The 22127-nt window shown below is 38.2% G+C and overlaps 1 protein-coding gene across 1 annotated transcript; it reads right to left on the bottom strand.

The window, feature by feature from the left end:
• Positions 1-6229: 6229 nt before the first annotated feature.
• Positions 6230-16177, bottom strand: chst15 (carbohydrate (N-acetylgalactosamine 4-sulfate 6-O) sulfotransferase 15). Its single transcript, XM_030786997.1, has 7 exons — positions 15445-16177; positions 14830-15169; positions 12155-12298; positions 11168-11324; positions 10607-10763; positions 7654-7801; positions 6230-7353 (listed from the first exon to the last, which is right to left on the bottom strand). The coding sequence occupies exons 1-7, from the start codon at positions 15883-15885 to the stop codon at positions 7163-7165; spliced, it is 1578 nt and encodes a 525-aa protein (XP_030642857.1). The 5' UTR covers positions 15886-16177; the 3' UTR covers positions 6230-7162.
• Between the last annotated feature and the right edge of the window lie 5950 nt (positions 16178-22127).

The raw sequence follows: 22127 nt of genomic DNA, 5'->3' as shown, positions 1-22127 counted from the left end.
TATATTAATTATTTTACCCCCTTATTTCGCTTTCTTAAGCTACACAACAACATGAATAATGCAAAAGCTGTTTGTGCATTTTAGTGAGAAGAATATTTATAATTTATGCACACTGATTGTAATTCTCAAACTCACCAAGTTTACTTGAGCAAATCTGAATGCTGCTTTGTGAGCGCATTTATTAGGCAGAGAATGAAAAATGCAAATAAACATTTTTTGATTAGATTAAAGTGACAAAGAGCTGCCAGGGCCAGTGTCTTGAAGAAAGAAATGATAATCTAAACAGTCAGGGCAGAAATTCAGAGCTCTCAGCAAGTTGAAAATTCAAAGCAGCTCTGCAAAACAGAAAAGGGGGACAGCTTTATATAGCCCGATTGCAAAGCCTGAAAGCCTGTCTGAATAATATTATAATCAAAGATTCCAGGTCTATTACAGATCTATACTCACACGGTAGTTCGGCTTAAGAGCGACTGGAAAAATGGTGGCATAAAATGACTATGTTTGCCTTCATAGTTCTAATGCAACTAAAACCAAATTCATACTTCAGAAGAAAAGTGTCTCTCAACACATCATATAACAAAAATGGTGAAAGTTTAACATTTGTTGAAAAGACAAAGATGTTATGATACTTGCTTACTTGTGAGGCCACAGGGTGCCAACATATGTGTGAAGAACCTGGGCAGTTGAAAAGAAGACAAAGTTTGTTGTCATGCAGACTATGCCAACTTACTGCAGTTTTATTTTATTTATTTACCTAATCACTTATTAGAATGATCATTGATATATATATAAACAGGATTATTATGGACACTCATGCTTTTTATTGAGACATGTAAACAGCTTAATCAACCCAGCATCTTATTCTAAGAATTGACAGTAAAGGCATTATTCTACACATGTAAAAGAGTAACTGTTTCCTTGGTAATAGTCAGTTGATAGTATCACCAAAGTGGTGTTACTATCTTTGATATTGTGCTAGACATACTGAATTGCAGCAGATACCATGCTGTTCTGGTGATAGTGTTAGATATTTAATCATCCACAGAGAGAGCTACAGGGTAACAGTTAAATGAAATACATTAGAAATGTCGCTAAATATAAATAGCAGATGTCATCAATTGGTTCCACAACTGCCGGACTCACCATTTCATCCATATAAGTTGCTTTTAAGGTCTGTTTGACTATAGGGGAATAACACCTGAGTGCAACAGGGTTCTAAGTGAGACTTGACACTCAGTCTATTCCAATGAGTGCGTGCTCATTTTTGCCTCCTCTGTTGTATAGGTGTAATGACTAGAGTAGAGCAGCTGATTGATATTCATTACAGTCAGGCAATCAGGCATGTGAAGATGCTCCATAGCTCAGACTGGGATCCATCATGCTTAAATTACCTCAGTGGGAATTGAGGGAGAGAAGTGTATACACCACACACACACACACACACACACACACACACATACACACACACACACACACACATTGGAGACGGGGATTTGTAGATATAACAGCGCTTGGTGACTGTTGTAATTGGGTTGACAGGCTGACAGATTCCCTCTTGTCTAAGTTGCTCTTCTTTAAAAAATGTCAAATTCATCTCAACAAGTGATGCCATACAGCATGCTACAGCAAGGTGCACTCCCACTTTTCCAGCATGTTTTAGAAGCATTTCAAATTTGAAAATGAAGCACAACTTTGAGAAATTACTTCAGTATGATTTGGTCGACACAGATTTAAATCAAGATTTTCAAACTTTTTTTTTTTTTTTTGGACAAAGAATGAATGCCCATGCCAGATGCACAGATAGACTCCCACATCACCGGTACTCTGTACTGTGAAGAACAGAGTTTCTTTAGTGCTTAACTCTGCATTTGATACACTTGATCAACGTGGAGTTTGCTGGTTATGATTCAGCACCGCTTCAATAATAAGGAGAACACAGGTTATGAAGAAATATAATCCCACCACATGAAAAAGGATTTGATCTATTTCTAGATTAACAATAATGTATTTCTTACCATGCAACGTGTGATCAGAAGCATAATAAGAGATTTCACTGTCACTCCCAAGTCTAGCAGAAAAACTTTGGAGTACAGTCAGAGAATCTTGTGAAAACAGCAAAAAAGATAGGCTATCTCGTTGCATTTGAGTTTTATCTTGAATTTCATATACTTCAGTCATTTCATATTGTTTTCGTAAATGTCATATTGTTTTCGTAGACTAAGTGGAAATATGTGACATTTTTAGGTTAGTGAATAATCTCAGATTATTTTCCTTCACATTTATACCAGCAGTGTCTCATGATTTCAATAACCTAAAGAAACACATGCAGTGAATACTCAAAACGCTTGAATTCTGTCAAAAGCAATTTGGTATACTATGAACTGTAAGCCATGGAGTCCAAGAAATGGCACTTCATGTAGTTAGTGGGGTTTTTTTTTAATCTTCTCTGCCAATTTAGAATGCCCAAATAACATACCATCTCTGAACTCTTCATCTCTGAACTCTTCATGTTGCAGACTTTCGTATGTTTTTCCTCATTACATGTGAAGCCAATCATTAATCTTTCCAATCTATGTGCTTCCTAGCATCAACAACATGTGCTTGATGATACTAGACAGATCCACAGCTGTTTAGGCTCCTGACAGTCAGTGGAGGATCTAGGCTCACTCACTGACTCGGCCAAGAAAACAGAAACAACTGCAGACTCCCTGCCACAGTCTGCAAGTCTGCACTTCTGCACTTAGGGCCCTTACCATTAGACAGTGCACTGGCTGTGGGTGTCACTTAAAACCTCCAGCACCATAAGTTTGATCCATTTGAATGGATTAACACTCCTCATTCTCAGACAAGATACTGCCAGTGAAAAGCAAACGCATACCACCACAGAACTAGCCCACAATTATCATCTCATAATGAGAGAGTAAGCGATATGCATCATAATGTGAGACATTACTAATTATCTGAGGAAATTACTGTAGGCCTAAAGTTACAAAGATTACTGTGTATTTGAGGTTAATGGATGAGGGGGGTATTGACTCTTCTGGTATTTTTCGCAAAACAGCATATAAGAGCAAAGGATTGCGTGTTTACCACAGAGCAGATTGATTAAAAAAGGTTTTTCAGTTCCAATATTGGAGACCCACAGGACATTACTGTATGCAAGATCAGAACAGTTCATTGAGATCAGGTGACTGATATTTCTGGCTAGTGCTTTGACTTCTTACTGGAAATTAGACTATAATGGTGGTCCAACATGAAGTATGATGAAACAGTTTCTTTAGCTCAAATCTGGACCAGAACATGATTCTAATAAAGCTCATGTAGAGCTTCTGACAAAAAATTACAGTAAAGGTGAGTAAAAATTAGCATTGAAGTACAAGCTTAAGACGTGTTACCTCCTTAATGATAAACAAGTGAAGCATTAATATTTGTGTTGTCTTCCACATTTCCCCGTGGGTCAGGCCAATCAGAACAGAGGGCATAGCTGAAGATGAAACATCTCAGCATACTGAAGCCTGAGTATACTTACTTCAGACTCTTTAGTAGTGATCTGAGCATCTCTGATGTCAAACACCATCATCTTTTAAATCACAGAATGTTATGGAGCTTTAATGGAGTAGAATAGTAACCTGTATAATTTGTAGTTTGAGTAAAGTGGGACAGTCACAACACTTTTGTTGATTACCATAGCAACATCCTTCTCCTCTCTGAGTGATTTTAGGAATAACTAGTGTCTGACCAGGAATGACCTACTGAGAAATGATTTAATGACAGTGTGAGGCAGGACTGGTCAGGAAAAATGGGGGAAATGGCTTCTCTCCAATAACACATAAAGGCATTCATCTGAAATTACATTGCTTCAGTGTTAAAATACAATGTAAGACCACACGCAAATTTTAAGAGAATGTGAAAGTATTCACAGTGAGAATAGAGTAACAAAATCAAAGGACATCTGGGAAACAGACTTTTCCCTTCTTGCTTGCAGTGTTCAGTGCTCACTGCTGAGAGATTCACCCTTACTTGAAATTGCTCCATGAAATCTGCCACGAGTAAAAATATGGTTAGATGGCAAGGCATCTCACACGGCTCAGTACATCTGATTCCTGGCTGCCTGTGTGGTGTGGTTTGGGCAGGGACATGTGGTGGGTCTTTGGTACTATCCAACAGGACTCAACAAGGACATTACCTGGATGTGTGTGCACAGAGCTGAATGCTATTTTGGCTGGTTTCTACTTTGCCTATCTGAGCCCAGACTTTGCTCCTGGCAGGTAATCCATGAAGCGTGTCTCCTCTTTTGCCAACTCACATTTTTGTATATTTAGTTTCAGTGCTGCTTGAAGGATATGTTATAGGGCTTGATTGAGACACTGGAAATGTTCTTTAAAGGTGTTGCATTTAAGCTGCTTGACAGACCTCAGTGTTCATGAGACACGGGACTTGACAGGATCTTCATTTTAATAAAAAGGCATTGTTTTATATTAGAAGAGTTCTAGTGAGGTTTGGAAAGCTGTGCGACCTTTTGTATTTTTCCCCTAGGGGGATCTGCTAATCTCTGTTGCAGAAGACCAAGGTGATGATGATGAAGTCACTCCAATTTTCTGAGGGAAATCTCCACGGCAAGCATCAAACTGGCAAGTGGCATTAACTTTCCATTCAAGTCCATGCACACCCTGAGGGCTCCATCTTTTCATGGCAGAATATCAAAGAGGCTACTCTACTAACATGAGGAATAAATCACACTCATATCTCTCATGATTTGAATGATTTGTTAGGTATTTTATCACTTCGGTATGAGGCTTGGTAGAGGTGATGTCCATCCCTCTGTCATTATATATATATATATATGTGTGTGTGTGTGTGTGTGTGTGTGTGTGTGTGTGTGTGTGTGTGTGTGTTATTGTGTGCTCCTATAGCCCAGATTTTGCTTTTGTTATTCTCTTAAAAAGAAGGTGATATCATCATTAACATCATAAAATGCTTGAATGTTTGTTCTTCAAGGTTGCAATATGTACCATTAGTGCTAACCAAAGATATTTCCCTAGTGGTAGCAATCTGTCTTAAATTTCATCTGTTTTCAGAACATGGAATCAGAATGCGGGAATCAGAAACAGAATGTCTCTGTGGTTTAAACTACCTACAGTGTTTATCAATACTTGGCGAAGGGCTTCCTCCCTCCAAATATCCCTGTCTTTTTCCCTGTGGAGTTAGAGAAGAAGAAGGCGCAGCTTCAAAGGCTGACCTGTAAAGTGGCCCCACGTCTTTCTCTGATATCCCTCATTAATTCTGACTGCAGACACTGGACCTCTCAGCTGCTGCTTATTAAAACTGATCCAAACGTGGCAATCAAGACCCACACCAAATACAGTTATCTTCAGCCGACCAAAATGAATATAAACCCTATAAACCCACCACCACTCTACTCACCACTCACAAACACCTTTGCATATAAGTTGTTCACATATTGGGTTTGTTTACTGTCCAAGGAGAACATTAGGATATTCACCCCACTGTGATCCAGCCCCAATCTAACACATTGCTTATCAAGATCCTGGGGGCCATCTGACTCAGATATGTTAGATGAGGGACAGAGTAAGATCCTACTAGAAATTATATCCATTATATACTTGGACATATTATAATAATAGTATATTATAATTTTTGTAAAGAATTTTTGTCCAGCTAAACAACGCTTGATTGGACTTCACCAATAGGTTTAATCCTCTAAGTGTACCCAGCATGAGGTTGTATTCTTTGAAATGGTTGACTATTATCAAGTGGTAATTAGGACTAGGTCTTGAGTGTAAGAAGGCTGTACATGAAAATTACTCTCCTGAAATTTGCTTAGCTGCCTAAGCCATTTGCTTGTCTCCTCAAAGCCCAAACTAGTGGAAACTAGTAGACGTTCTGACAGTGCCAATCCAGTAGTCTTGCAGGTCAGGGTAGAGTATAACATCACAATGAGTCAAAGGAAAGGAATTATGCATATAGCAGAATCTACTTTTGTCATGAATATTCATTGCGTGAGCATGTGAACTTTCAGTGTAATCCCTTCCAATCTAATCACTTTCTCACTTTTTTTCAATAGTACTTGGTGGCCCTCTAGTGTAGAAAGCTTGCAATGCACTTTTAGCTTGTGAAATAGTAGGGGGCAGTCTACAGTTTCAGTACAGAAACCACCAACAGACTAAGTAATATTTAGAGTTTTATTTTATGAAGTGCACCTCAGTAAACAGACATGTGATATGACAATAAGGACAGGTTTTTGACACATCATGAGAGCCTAAAAACATAGTGCTGTTTTTCAGTGATATTTTTCATTCTTTATAACTTAGAAAAATACAACTTAAATAGGAATAGAAAATTACATTTAAGAGAAGGTATGCCCATACTTTAAAATAGCTCCCCACTGATTACTGCAGTATAAGAGTACATTGTTTTTCCATGTGTGCACTAACCATCCAGCAAAATATTCCCTCATTACCATTAGGCGAACCTTCAGAATTTCTCAAATAATAATAATAATAATAATAATGATAATAATATCTTACAATTTTCTCATACAAATGGTCCCTTACCTGTGGAACAGTGATTAGTTTCTGGCAATAGTTTGCTGTTGGCTATTGGATATATCATTGAAATTGCAGTCTTTTCTGTTCCAGTGGTTCAAGTCTCTCTCAGTGCATTTCTCCCTAATTTTATTTTTTCACATTAAGAGTAATCTTCCCACTGATATTTGATTCCCTTTGACAGAGTGACAGTGCTATTTATCTGACATCCAGACTGGTACCTAACACATTCCACTTTAGACACAGTTTCTCAGGAAAATCACACTCATATCTGAGTCATTCTCTCTCTTAGGCATCAGAACCTACAGCTAATAAAATTGCTACATTAAGTATTCTAGAATTATATGGACAGCAGAAATGGCTTAAATCTCATTTCACCATCAGTCATCTTGCTGCCTTTTGAAGCCTCTGTGAGATTTCACGAACTCCTTCCACACTGAAAATAAGTGTCTTGAGTGCTATGGTATCACAATGTGCTAGATACTGTCACTAAGGTAAAGTGCAATACTCAGTGTTTCCTCAAGGTGGCAGCTGCACTGATCTTAGACTGAGAGTGGCTCTGTATTTCAATCAACCTATATGTGTGGGATTATGTGTCACGTTTCAGTCCAAAGAAAGCTGTCGTCTCTGAGCAGTTTGGCCAGTTTCTGGTTGAAAGGCTGGTAGAAACTTTGCAGAATCTCCTTGGTGATGGGAAGCATTGGGCCAAGGTTCCTAACAGCTGGTCTCCTTGTGTTGGATGCAGGACTTTTGGTGATAACAGCCTCCTTTTGCTGGGACAAGGGTCCTGAGGAGCCAATCACAAATAGACACTCAAGTAAGAGTCCCTAAGGTCAATTGTACCAGCCCGACAATCCTCATGTATTCATACAATAACTAATAACATAGTTCTGCTTATAACATAGCTATTATATTTATACAATGCAGACTAGAAATATTTAAGCACAGACAGAGCATCCTAACTGCCCCTTAGAACTAGTTTCAATCCACTTTTTCTCAACCCAACTCTTTTTTCCTTTTTCAGTGAGAGACAGAATAACCCCAGGCTACATGCACCATAGTCAGTTCCTAGCAACAATGAACACACCTAACTGGAGAAAGTCAAAAACCATGTGCATGGTTTGTGTCCTGTTGGCAGCATGATCCTCCAAACGCAGAACAAGAATCTGGTTTCTGTTGAAGACAGTCAACCAATCAAGGATGTACACCACATACAGGCCCACCTGCAGCCTGACCTGCAAGAGAAGAAGCAATAACTATACCTTTTGTTATGCTAAAAGTCAGCTTTACCAGTTCAGACCTACAACAGCTAACAAGTCAAGACTGTCAACACTACTGTATGCAGAAAAAATACCAAAAATCAAATAAAAAAAAAATAGCCACTGTCAGTAATGCTGTGTTCACTCATCAAACAATCTGTAGAATTTTAGGTGATACCTTGGTCCAGTATTGCACACTAAAAAGCATGATACACATTTGTTGAGCTGATTATTAATTTACATTTAAACTAACATATAAAGAAGGGGGGACAATAAATAAATAAATAAATAAAAATGGGCAGCCGTGGTCTAGAGGTTAGAGAACCGGGCTCATGACTGAAGTGTTGCTGGTTCAGTTCCCAGGGCCAACAACCAATGCCCCCTGGGTACAAAGAATGCTACTGGTGTGTTGGATGGGTTAATTGCAGAGGACAAATTCACTGTTCACAGTGTGTGTGTGTGTACCCATTGAGACTTGCCTCATTGAGATTTACAGTACTTTACAGTAAATGTTTAGGGTGGCGCAGTGGGTATTGCTGTTGCCTCACAGCAAGATGGTCCTGGGTTCCCACCCCTGACCCTAATTAGGATAAGCAACTTTGAAAATGAGTGAGTGAGAGTGATTAATGTTTAATATCATGTTGTATGTGACCACTAGAGGGAAGTACATACTAATTTGTGAACCTAGTGTTCTTCAGGATCTACCATTTACTGGCAACCTCTATCATAATATGTCAGTAAAGTCCACAAGTACACTACTGACTTACTCATATCTCATATCCAATATACAAACTTAGCTCTCCGTATACCATCAATTTTTCCTCCAATGAATGGAAAAGTCAGCATTTGATAAGAAATGTATCTCTTTCCCGAACAATTTATTAGACACCCATTATGACAGCAAGCATCTTGTTTGTCTTCAGATTCAGTCTGCAACAGGACTCTTGTGGCTTCTGTGTCACACCCCTGCTAGTCAGAGCCGTTTCTCTGGCAGACAGAGGCTCCTAATATAGGATATGTACAGCTGAGATCAGACCCTAGACATCTGATCAGTCCTGCTAAGTCTGTCCGTGCTGTCAGATGTAGTGTCAAAACTGCCTGGTTAAGCTCTACTCTAATGGAGGATGCTACAGGCTAGCTCCAGGTCTTTGTGTTTAAATCTGCTGCTATACTGCTATGTAGGTGCTAATAAAATACATGTCTACTGAGTAGTTCTTTAATACTATGATGCAGTCAACACTGAATAACAAGACTAACGAGAGGGTTCAATAGTGTGACATTTATTGAGCGCATAAAATTGTAAACACAATTCAGAACTAATCAAAATGTGTACTATGCATGCAGCTGTAAAGCTGAGTGGTCATTTAGCTAAGAGTAGGAAAATGTTTGTGAGCGGGAAGACAGGATAGGCCTGGATGTAAAGGAAAATGAGCTGCTCTCCCAATCAGCAGATACGTGTGTTAACCCTGAGGGGAAGAAATTCCTTATTCAAAACTTTGTAGTATAGTTAAGACCAGGGCTTTGGTACATTTCTTGTAAGACATCCCACACATGCTATGGTGTCCTCACTGTACATACTCACATCCATATGTAAATGTTAATATTCCTCTCAAATAATGCATAGATGGAGATATATTATAAGTAACCCATCATCTCTTTTGGCAGATGGCGCAGGGAAATTGTGTGAGTGTGTGTGTGTGAGTGGGTGTGTCTGTGTGATGTCAGGAATGGCAGAGATTTAAACATGAAGGAAATTCTAATTCTATTGCATATCATATTGTAATATAGTGGAATAATTTGGAATAATGAAAATTTGCATGTGTACTGCTGTATCACTAATTTATGACTTAATGTTGTAGGTTCAAAGTGGAATTATTCTTGATGAAATATTTAAATCAAAAACCAAATATGACCATGCTAGTCCTGATATATATATATGTAGAAGATCGAATTTAAGTAAGTCACAGTGTGCCAACGGTGAGAGAGACATAAAGATCTGGTGCCTTTATGTCATCTAACACTTCTCAGAGGTGCATGTATAACAGATCGAACCACCACTGCATGTTCTTGGGCTGCTTGGTGTGCAAATACAAGAGAGGGCATGCTCTTTTTGTTTGGTTCACCATTGGGCACAGTTTGTAGTAGGATAGCTTTGCACAACGTTCTGACAGAATTACGTCTTGAAGCTCTGATGGTAACATGCTGTAATGTGTAATTTTACTTGTTTCATCCCAGGGAGGGGTTTGTTTGTTTGTTTGTTTGTCGATATAGAGAAAGGTAACAGAGTCTAGCTGCTCTGGCATTCTAAATAAATTTTGCAGAGGTAAACTTTTATATAATTACTATTTTCCGCTGTATACACAAAAAATATTCAACCATTTCATAAGTGAAATTAATCTTGTTCGGGTGGATTCAAGCATACCAAAGACTCAGCTTTCATCTGATTAAAGAAAGGAACAGATTCATCTTCTTTTTATAGATTTATAGACCAAGTAGCAGCCACATTCGAGGACAGTATTAGTATTTACTTGGATATTACAAATGTGTGACATATCTATGAGTTTTTCAAATGAAAATCTATCTGAGCTGGAGAGACCAGAAGTGCTACCCTGTCTATAAACTAGTTTACTGAATGTATGTGAGTGCCCATATGTTTTTCGTCCAGGAGGAAAAATAAACCTACAATGACAAATGCTTCATGATGATTTGGGGCAGCTTTCCCAGTATTCATCATGACCAGTAAGGTGATCATGACACATTCAACTGGAAATATTAACTTACAGGCATTGCGTTGTTGAGAGTGGTGTTGTAGACACAGGACCGCATGGACCTCTCTGTTAAACAGCCTTCAAACAGCTGGAGTGACTCAGACACCCGCTCATGAAAGTCCTCTACAGACTTATTGGCCATGCCAAAGTACAGATAATCGGAATAGAGTCTACAAGAATAAAAAAGCACAGTTGTAACATTATGGTGCATAGGTAACAAAAAATACAAAACAGTAACAAAATTGATAACCAGACTGAAAGACAGGCTTGAAAGACAAGCTGCAGGTTAAATTCTAAATTAACCAAGCTCAGTTTAAATAGAAGATTTTATTCAAATAATTTATTAGTATATAACAATACTCCAACGCCACCTATTTAAAGTCTCTTGGTTTATTACAGACAAAATAAAAGAGGTACCATTTGATTTATCAGTTGCAGATATTTGGGCATAAATTGCTGTGTAATATGATTGTAATGTGGTCCTTCTTACATGCATAATGAAACAAAGTTTCGTTCATTTTTATTCATAAGATTTAAACATAAAATGATTTTTCATTTGTGAAGAGAAATGTACCTCTCTACAGGGTCTCTGAGCATCACAATGAACTTGGCATCTGGTTGGACAGCATGGATAAAGTCTTGCACTAAGAAAGGAGGTTCCGATCCAGTGCCATTGTCATAGAAATAAACCCAGGCGTTATTGTCCCACATTGTCGATGCACTCGCTTCACCTGCCAATCATACAAGGTAAGTGAGAAATTAACCCATCTCATTTGTTCTCCAAAAGAATTAGAGACATACAGAAACCCACTAAACTGTTTGATCCTCAGTTAAAGTCTGTGATTCTATTTGATCAGAGCAGATGCTGGCTTTCATTTGAAGATCCATGAAATGAGTGTGTACTATCAGTCTTTCACAGAATTTTATTTAAATAGCATCATCTTTGATGTTTTCCTAATCTCCAGTACAATAAGGACATTTCAGATTTTACTCATAAAAGGAGTCTGATGAATAAATAGCAAGAGATGTCTCATGAAAATGACCACTGAAATTGGAACACTTATTTAATTACTGCTTTTCTCTAGTCTTGAAGTTCTGAAGTGTTGGTGGTTATACAGGATTATAAATGACCATTTGCGCAAAATTAAAAAAAATTGTACTTTGTGACTAATTGGTAATAAATGTGTGTATTTTATACCATTAAAAGTTTAATGTTTTTTGAAATATATTGTATTTGTCTTTATACAATGGTAATTCCCTCCTTTGACTTTCAGGTAATTCTCCAACAGGACACCTGATGAAACATTGTGTATAAAGTCGTTCCCCTACATGAAAAGGGAGACAGGATGACAAGTATGTTGATCCACTAACAAAACTTTATAGACTTTTGTTTTGCATTATCATTTTGTTACTGACATCAGTCTACTTTTATGAGAGTTGTCTGTTTATTGGGTAAGGTAGAATGGGAACCTTTAAAGTTACTTTCAGCCTTCATAATATGGCCATTAGTTGTCTAGTTGTTATACATAGGATAAAATTATTGTAATAACCTGTACTTTACCAATAATAATGTCTCTCTTGCTTTGGCCTTGGGACTTGTTGCCTAGGCGATGGTCTTGAATCTGAAAAGCTGCAAGGTCAAACAGGTCCAAGTAGTCCTTTACAGGATAGGGGTTGTGCAACCCTTGACTCAGTCGAATTATACCTGTGTTACAAAAAGCAGATGACAATGCCACCACAAACAAATACTGCCGGTCCATTCCTTTGATTAGATATTTCTTAGAAACACAAAAAATGTTATTTGTATTGCGGTATTTGCACTTATGGAATTATTGTTGATAGCCTCAGTCACCAAGGCCATCAGTCAACTAAAAAGATGGAAAACTATTTTCCAAAAAATGTGATTACAGTAAAAGACGCATACTTTCAATCTTACAGTGACAACTAAAAAGTAGTAATTAAGTGTATATATACTGCATATATGAAATGAATAATTTCTAGTCCCATAAACACAATAATTTATCAGGATACAAGCCAAGTCTACAACACTGCTGAATTACTTTATTTTACAGTTTAAACAACCCCACGCATGGTGATTCATTTACAAGTCGGCAAATGGTGAAATACTGCCAATTATTTTTGCAGGCAAGGGAAGACAGGGAAGTAAAGACAGGGACAAACAGTACATAAATTGTTTGAAAGGTTAAAAAAAAATATTACCAAGATGCCTTTGCAATTTACACTTGTACTTGTTTAGACCATGTCCCGTATGCCTGGGGGCTACTACAGAGCGAGGTAACTGGCCTATCCAGGTAACTTCTGGTTAAATTAACTCAGAGTATGTAGTAAACCTCCTGGTAGGAGAGCCCTATGGCTTTGTTTTGCAAGGAGAATGAAGTTTACTGCGTTTTTTTTATTCTGTTTTATTTTATTCTTTATTTCCATCTTATATTTTATTGTAATTGCCTGATTTTATTTGCCTCAAATCTTGAAATGTTTTAATCCTTGTAAAGCACTTTGTAACTTTATTTTGAAAAGTGCTGTATAAATAAAGTTATTATTATTATTATTATTACTTACTCTGAGTTAACTTAACCAGAGGTTACCTGGATAAGCCAGTGACCTCGCTTCATAGTACAGGACTCTGGTGTTCCTAAAGTATCGTTGTCTGGCAGATTAAATATAGAGAATTTGGATCATAGCGCAAGGTCAAAAGTTGCTAATTCCACAACCAAGTTAAAATCCATGGAAATTGTAAGTCTTATGCTCTGTACCAAACATAGTCGAAACCAAAGAATCACTTTTTTTTTACTCATGTCATCTTCAATTTGTGATGTCTCAGTTGACTTCTAAGCTGTAGGTTTTATGTAATATCAGATGTGGCCATGATCATATCACCGTTTACAAGAAAGAGAAACTATGAATAATATGCAGAAAAGTGCTTAAGAACTCTGAAGAATGACTTAAATTTACTCTATGCTGCTAAATCATGCTACTATATCCAGTACTATGTATAGTGCCTAAACTACATTTTATAGCTCAATTAGTACTGTACATTCAATAATTGAGACTCAGTCAACAAACACTTATTATATTGTTCACAGTTGTAGGAATATCCTATATAAAACTGTTGCCCCATACCATGAGTTCCAATATATTATATTTGGCCCTGCTCTTTCTCTCCCTCTCTCCCTTAATCCAAACACCCACATCCCAGCTCAGCTGCCATAGAGTAGCTGCATTAGTGGTCATTTGTTGCCTTGTTGTCTGATGCACTCCATTTAAGAGGGTGATCAGACACCCTCACAGGCACTCTGACTCATTCTAATGACACACATTATTCAATTAAAGGCCCTCCATTAAAAAATAGGGCTAAAGACAAACAACTCTCATTTGATACCCAGTGGAGTAGAGCCACTCAATAGCAACAAAAAGCCTGACTTCAGATCAGTTCAAAGCCACCTCTCAGAGGGGTAACACTTCATCAAATCAATCATTAACCCTTCTGTCATGCAGAGAAGTTATAAAACCAGCTCACTGGGAAAATAATTATCGGACAGCTTTTATAAACATAGTGCTGATGACTTTAGAAATATAAATGTTTTCATAACCCTTAGCACTCCATTAAAGCTTTCAGCAAAATTTAAAAGCATGGTTTTAATTAACTCATGGAGCTCACATGGCAGTCTATTGTAATAAAAAAGAGTAGCTTTTCTATATTAAAAATCTTTTTTTTTTTCAGTGACATGAAAAAAAAAAAAAAAACATCCACAAAAAGAAAAAGGTAATCAGGAAATTGAGGGATTCGACAGAGAAAAGTTCTCTAAAAAGGAATACTAGAGAAGCTCATACAACTAAATTTTGCAGAATTAGAAAAGACTGCTTACAAAAAGACCCTTAAAGCATTAAGGTGTCAGTATAGTAAAAGGAGTCAAGGAGCTCTTGCTACCACTTTTCTATCAGCATGAGACCAAGGAACATCCAACACAAGAGCATTTTTTTAAAAGAGTGAAAGGCTGTGACAAATATAAATAAATAAATAAATAAATAAAATGCTAGTTACAAAAGCGAAGCCTGAATATTAGGACATCCTTATGAAGTTGAATGATTTTGTTTGTGCCAAGTGCATTCATTTCCCCATATGCGCTGCATTAAATTTTAACTGACTCGGATGTGGTCTAAACAGTTTCCCCCATGGCTAATTTTGAGACCGATACAATAATATTTCAAACTCACCAAACCTCTTCCTAGTCCACCAGTGGGGCTCTTTCATGGTGGTGAACTGAACCTCTGGATGTAAGCGAAGCCGATCATAGAGATCTGTAGTGCCACACTTTGGCTGGCCTATGATGTAGAAGTACGGAAGGCATCGCAGACGGTACTTTCTCCCTGCATGGTTGTACAGGTGATGACGAAAAGCACTCCGCAGGTATTCATAAACCGCTCGGAAGCGTCGGGAATAAAGAAAATATAAGTTTGCTCTGTAGGGATCCACCGTGCCATTCCCTGAGTATTCCTCATACCAGCATGGGTTCTTAATGTGACTAAGGAATTTCTGAGGGATTATGGAAAATATCTGTGCAAGAAAATAGAGAATATCCATCATATACACTTCAAATACTTCATGAAAAGCATCATGTGATAAGCCTATGTTTAATGAGAAAACATACTGCTAAAAACTATAAATGAGCATCTATGTTTTAAAAGTCTCTCTTTCATTAAAAAATTAGAATATTACACTGTGTATAAATAAAGCACGAGAGGAAATTATATCCATATGCTTAACATTCTCTGCAAGCCCCATTTCATTTGTTAACCGTACGATTTATAAACTCATTCTAAAACACCTACGTGGAGTTCCCTCTTCTTCAGCTCTGTAAGGTCCGGGACCTTCCTGGGGCTGAACTCCACTTTAGTGACAATGTTCTGCACTACCTCTTTAATGGTGGCATAGTCCTTATCTGAAGACAGATTTAAGGTGTTAAGTCCTGGTTCTGCTATGAGCCGGAGTTGAAACGGTGATGGAGTCAGTAGAAGTCCTTTCTTATCTCCAGTGAGGATGTACGAAGCCATGATGAAGATGGTTACAGTTAAACCAAACAGAAAACTGCAGAGTCTGACTTTTCGTAAGGCCCTCAGAGTCCAAGGACCCCCTGGCCATTGCTTCCCCCAGCTCACCTCTGTTACACTCAGGAGAGTCATCCACCCCTTGGCTAGGCTCAGCACCCTAGGCCTTTTTTTGTAATCCTCCTCCTCTTCTGAGTCACCAAGAAGGCCACATTTACAGTCCATTGTATGTTTGAAGTTTAAATTATTCTGTTATCTTATATATCCTTATTGCAGGGCCTTAGATAATCCAGTATGAATACCTCTTTTGGAAAAGAGACCAGAAGAAGAAATGTTTGGACCATTGTTCTCTATATGCAGGGTATAGGACAGGGTTTTTTTGGGGATTTGTGGTTGCTGTAACCTTAGAATCCAGTGGAACTCCAGTGCATTCTGTAAATCAATAGGCATGTGGGCATGTGTGAGAGAGGATCAGAGCATTTCCCCATTGGGACTGTAAGAGGGTGTGTGTGTGTATGTGTGTGTCTAAGTGGGTGCTGGTGTGTGCAGAGACAGGGGCGAATCAGCATGCACTCCAGATGTTACTGAGGCCACATACATTATAAGTTAGACATCAGGAGGGATTCGCAAAACCTATAATGTCCAAGGTTCCTGGAAAAGAGAGACAAGAGTTTTACAGTAAATTAGCCAGTGAAAAACAGACACAAAGCTTTTAGCAGAACATTATTGATCAGACCAGTGTCTGGGCCTCTGTGTCAATTGACTTTAACCTCTAGCCAGACTGCATATGGAAACAGAGGTTTGATGGTGTTGATAGAGGCTAAAAAGTACATTTTTTAGAGACATTAGCTGAGTGAGTATGGGTCAGTTTTGTCATTAAAAAAGAAATGAAAATAAACTCTGCTCTTGCCAGCAGGAGTGTGAGACTCGTGTCACTGATGGGAACAGATTTTAAGCTGCTGATTACAGTCTAATCCATTATTGCCCGACTGCCTTGGGACATACCCAATTAAAGACAGAGGAGAGACCAGCTGCTAATGTTCTCATTTTCATTCTGCTCTCTTTGTGTCAGACACACACACACACACGCACACACACACACACACACACACATACACACACATATATATATATACAGTAAGTATATATATATATATATATATATATATCTCAAAGTACAGACAAAATCAAAACACTTATGTAAAAACCTGAGACATATTTCACCAAAGTTTTATTGTGTGAGGAAAAATGTTCACAGCTAAGAAGTAGTGTTCTCGTACTGTTGACAACCACCAAGGTTCCTCTTTGAGAGTGAATGTGGTGAGGATTTGCTTAACATGAAATAGGCCACAGTATATCATGATGGGCACTTAGATCAATTTTAAGACCACCAAGAAGGGTTGTTATAAATAACTGATGGTCCGTGTTCATGTCACTGCTCTCAGCTTGTGCTAATATTATTACTGTTTATAATAATAATAATGATTATGTAAACTGCTTAATAACCATGTTATTACTGTATTACAAAAGCATAATGAATGAGGAGGACTGGCCTTGGGCAAGGGCCCTGTATGTTTTAATGGTGTACTTTCAGACACTGTGGGTGGTTTCTCTGTTATTTCTAGTGGGCCAGTAAAACTTTTTAGTAAAATGCTTCCACCTCACATTGCCCTCTCTTTGTCTCTCTATCTCTCTCCGTCTGTCTCTTTCAGAGTCTATGCCATTTTATAAGTGTTTGCTTATGACTTTTTAAAAGCTTTGAATATCGATTAAAGATAGGACAACCTCAACATGAAAAAATATCCTATCCTCCATGTTAGAGTGTATTTTATACTCTAAATTAGAGTGTTACACTAAAAGTAGTGTTATTGTTGTGTGTTATTGTCTCCACTGGGAATGTCCAGACAGAGTGTTTTAGAAAAACGCACGCTGAATTTTTTTTACCTCACTCTTTTCTGAGTGTCTCTGTTTAAAAATGACCTTCAAGAACCCAGATAAGGAGCCTAGCTCACTCAGTATATTGTATAACCTCAAAGGACTGTTTCCTGTAACTTAGTTCCAGAGAAATGCACACTGGGAGATCATAAAGGGGGATCTGGCCACGATGGGAACCACATAAACACAGCTGTTGTAATTTTATGAAAAACTACACTTGTAAATTTGGCCTGACACGGTGTGCTGTTATGAATGTGGTATTTTTGCATAACCCAAATACTCAAAAAAAAAAAAAAAAAAAACTAAAATATTAAGACACCAGTTCATTGGATGGGATAAATTATCTGCAGTCTTTCAGAGCACAAGCACATGTCTTGCAGGCAGAAAAACTTTGCTGACTTGCTGATGTGCTGCTACTTATTATTCCGATGAAGAAGATTTAAAAGATACCTGGAGTTACTATTATAACTGTACCCAGCATGTTCTAACAAAGTGAAAGAGTGTGTGTGTGTGTGTGTGTGTGTGTGTGTGTGTGTGTGTGTGTGTGTGTGTGTGCGTGCGGGCGTGTGGGTGTGGGTGTGTGGGGGGAGTGGGGGGGGGGGGCTGGGGGGGAGAGAGAGATAGGAAATGAGAGAGTGGGAGGACAAGCTGATTTCTATGGGAAAGAAGCCAGATTGATCTGTTCAGAGTTGCCGTGGGAAACACTGATCCACTGATCCAGTTTCTTTCAAGGCTAACATGTGACAAAATTCTAAAGCCACTCCACAGAAACAAATCAGAGGCCTGTGTGTCACAGTGTTCTAAATGATTTGGAGTGAATAACAACAAATAGCACATACTGAAGAATTTGTAACCACTGTTAATGTCTTCATAACCACATTTCATAGTATCTGCAGAACAAAACTGTTAAAGATAATAATCAAAAAGTTACAGTTGTGAAACAGAGTACATGAGTGAATGCTGTGAATGGAAGTAGATAAACCAGTTTTGTGCCATAAAAGGAGACAAAACAAGTTTGGCTGGCATCTCATAATAACATTACATCATTGTAAGAACTTGTTGACAGAACCAGAATAAACAAACTAATAATGAAGCTTCAAAGACCACCGCTGGTATGCATTGCTTATTCATATTTATGATTGACAGGGCAGAGAAAAAGTGTGTGGACATTTGGGTACTGAGTGAGATGAATCATCTCAGTGGGAGAGAGAGAGATGTTGGCATCTTAATGATTCATTAGAGGAAATGTCCCACTGGGTAGGACTGTCAGTCAATCTGCTGGGGAACAGAATGCCTCAACTCTCCAAGGTTGTCATATTTTCCCCAAACAAAGGTGAATTATAAATGAGTCAACATGCAAAAAAAAAAAAAAAAGAAAGAAAACAGGGCTTACATTTTGTGTTGTACGTAAAAGGCAGTATGTGCTTCCAATCCAGCAAATCCATGTACCATGTGCATGTCTGTGCTTACTAAAAGTCAACATCTTACATAGGTTTTATTGTACAAATTTATTCCAGAATATTGCATATTACTATTTCGTATACAATCACTGAGTCTCTTTCAAGAGAAGGTATCTGGGAGCAAAGAGAAACAAAACCTGTGACAATGGATATTAAGGAATGGATGATGTGAAAGAGTGATTGCAAATCCTCTTCTCAAAGTACAATGGCTCTTCAGTTTGTTTTCATTAAGCACTCTCAGATCACACACACCCTGTTCTGTTTTGTTGGTTGCTAACATTTGGCTCAGAACGAACTTTGAAAAATATAATGTCTTGGTTTCAATGGCCCATAACCTTTACTGTATTGAGAACATTTATTACAGAACTAAAAATTTCAACGTTCAAGACAATATGTCAACTGCTAACCTCATATTTTCATTCAATGGCAGGAATATAATGCTGTTTTTTTTTCAGCCAGTGTATTTTTTACAAGAGTTGTAAGAAAAAAAAACACACTTCAAGCTCTCTTGCACTTTCTCTTTCAAAGCATGTTCTTCATTTTTGTCCTTTCCTATCTCTATTTATGCATTCATTTTCTCTTTTCCTGTTTTGAAAGATAAAGGTTTTCTTCCCAGTCCAGCCATGGGAATACATTAAATAATGCTTTGATGAATGAAATGAAAAGGCAAGTAGAAGTATCTGTTGATGTGGCTGAGGAACACCAAAGCTCAAATTATTTCTCTGAAACAGACATTCACAGGAAGACCTTTCAGAGTTAAGCTGAACAATTCAACTAAATCCCAATACGCCTATATGTTTTTAAGACCAATGAACTACACTGGGCCTCTGTTATCAGTTCATGCTACATAAAGTTTGCTTGGTGCCTTGTTTGTGGACAGAAGGGAGGTAAGTTTGACGTGAAAAGGGGAGGAATCTATTTTAATTCTCCTCAATAGAATGTTCTAGTGGTGATTTGAGGTTGAGGAGTGCTGAACTGCTGAAAATCCATGCAAATTTAATCCAATAAAACTTCAGAAACACCTTCATATGTATGTATGTTCACTGATGACTTCAGTGTAATGAACAGATTTCTAGGATACCATTTTTTCAAATGCATTTTTGGAAAGTTTGACCAGATGCAAGATGCATCATACAGCACAATGAAGAATTTGTTTATTTTCTCATATTCTCCTGAACCAATGGTGGAAACAGTCCTGTGAAAGCTTATCGCTGAAATGAAATAAACAAACTCGGAATGCAAAGAACAACAAACAACTCATCCCAAAAGGCACAGTCAAAGCTCTGGTAAAACAAGTCTGCTTGCAACACGTCCATCTTGCCTGATCTCAGGTGATTACCTGTCACTCAATCTACTGAACGCAGAATTTATTCTTGTCTCTTGCAAAGCACTAAATGACTTCAGATCTGCCTCCCTGTGACAGGATGCCTTTCTGGGTAATCACTGCCAGTGGTACACGTCATGACCAATGGAATGCTATTGTTACCAGTACTGTCTTCCTTCATCTGATGCATCTACTGCCTTCAAAGTCTCCATTCCTGGCACTGAAAAAGGGCAACCTCTTTTAAAGATTACCTAAACAATGCACAATCCTCGTCCCCTTTTAGAGGGAAGCAGAAGAACGGTTTGTTCAGTTGCATGTCGTCTCTCAAACATCTGTCTATAACTCTACTGGAATGTATGAAGTTGACCAATGCTCATAATTTACCTCTTCCCATGTCACCACGGCTGTCTGGTGAGAAGATGGGTATAAAACTTGGCATCCAGTCTTGGGTGCCGGCCTGGGTCTACCCCAGCACAGTACAAGGCGGCTCTGTTTGTGGCAGACAGAGCAGTGATGGATGGATCAGAGGAATAGAGCAGAATGGAAGGGAGAGGAGGGGAATGCCAACGATCTGGGTCAGTGCCAGTGCTGCTACAGTTCACTCCACAGATACACGCCGTGAAATATGATACTGTATAACACACCGCTCCAAAGAGACAAGCTTGCAAGAATATACACACTAAAAGTCTTATAAATAGCTTACCCACAGAGACCTGTGTCTGTGTGTGTATGTGTGTCTGTGTGTGTCGTGTATGTGTGAGAGAGAGAGAGAGAGAGAGAGAGAGAGAAAGAATGAAAGAGAGACAGAGTAATTCCATACCCTTCTGCAGTACAGACGGCGTGTAAATCTAAGCAAGCAATCTGTTACCATGTTTATGTCTCTGTGCAAATGTATAAATCTGTCTAAGAATATGGTTACTGATTTATCAGTGCATCCTATAAACATATTAAATCAGCAGTATCTCAGGAAAAAAAAAAAAAAACGCTTTCATAAGGTGACTCTTCTTGCAACAAGAATATAATGAATCTTGTGAATGAAATAAGAACAATGAAGAGCTATAATTAAAATTAAGGTGCTAAGCATTCCTGTCACAGCTTACTACAAGAATGTGGAACATTAAAGGGATATCAAAAAAGCTACTCCTAAAAAACAAAGAACCAGCATTAAAATGTGACAACTTCATGTTCCCCTGAGTGACTCTGGTATCAGGACAAGCTTGTTCAGCTGTATATCATCTCCTTGGCAACACACACAAACACACACATGCGCGTGCTTGCACGCCCACGCACCCACACACACACACACACAAACTGACCCAGTGAGCATGCTGTGAGACAGTTTCAGTGTTCAATGTTCAATCTCTCTAACTGTCACTTTAGGAAGAATGGAGTCCATAGAGAGAATAAGGTTCTGACTCCCATTCATATTAAGCCACTGAGATCAAACCATCCTTCTTTCGCATAGTTCTTTATATTCAGCAGGACAGACTAAAAAGGGGCTTTTAAAGAAACCTTTTTTCCTGATCTTAAAGTTCACTGACAATGTTCTGGTCTTTCCTTCTTTCAACCTTCTCTCATCTGATCAACACTCTCTGTCACCTTTGGTCATTTTACAATGGCCTCTGATCTCTGAGGGCAATCGCGGTAATACCTAATGTTTTGGCCCCTACCACTGAGGCAGTTAGGAAAACAAAAGTGAAAATGTGTCCAGAGAATAAAAGCATCAGCAATTCAGACAACATTTAAAA

The sequence above is a fragment of the Chanos chanos genome, chromosome 10, assembly GCF_902362185.1.
Source record: "Chanos chanos chromosome 10, fChaCha1.1, whole genome shotgun sequence".
NCBI classification, from domain to species: Eukaryota; Metazoa; Chordata; class Actinopteri; order Gonorynchiformes; family Chanidae; genus Chanos; species Chanos chanos.
The sequence above is the reverse complement of the archived record's forward strand: the minus strand, read 5'-3'. Positions and strand labels throughout refer to the sequence as shown.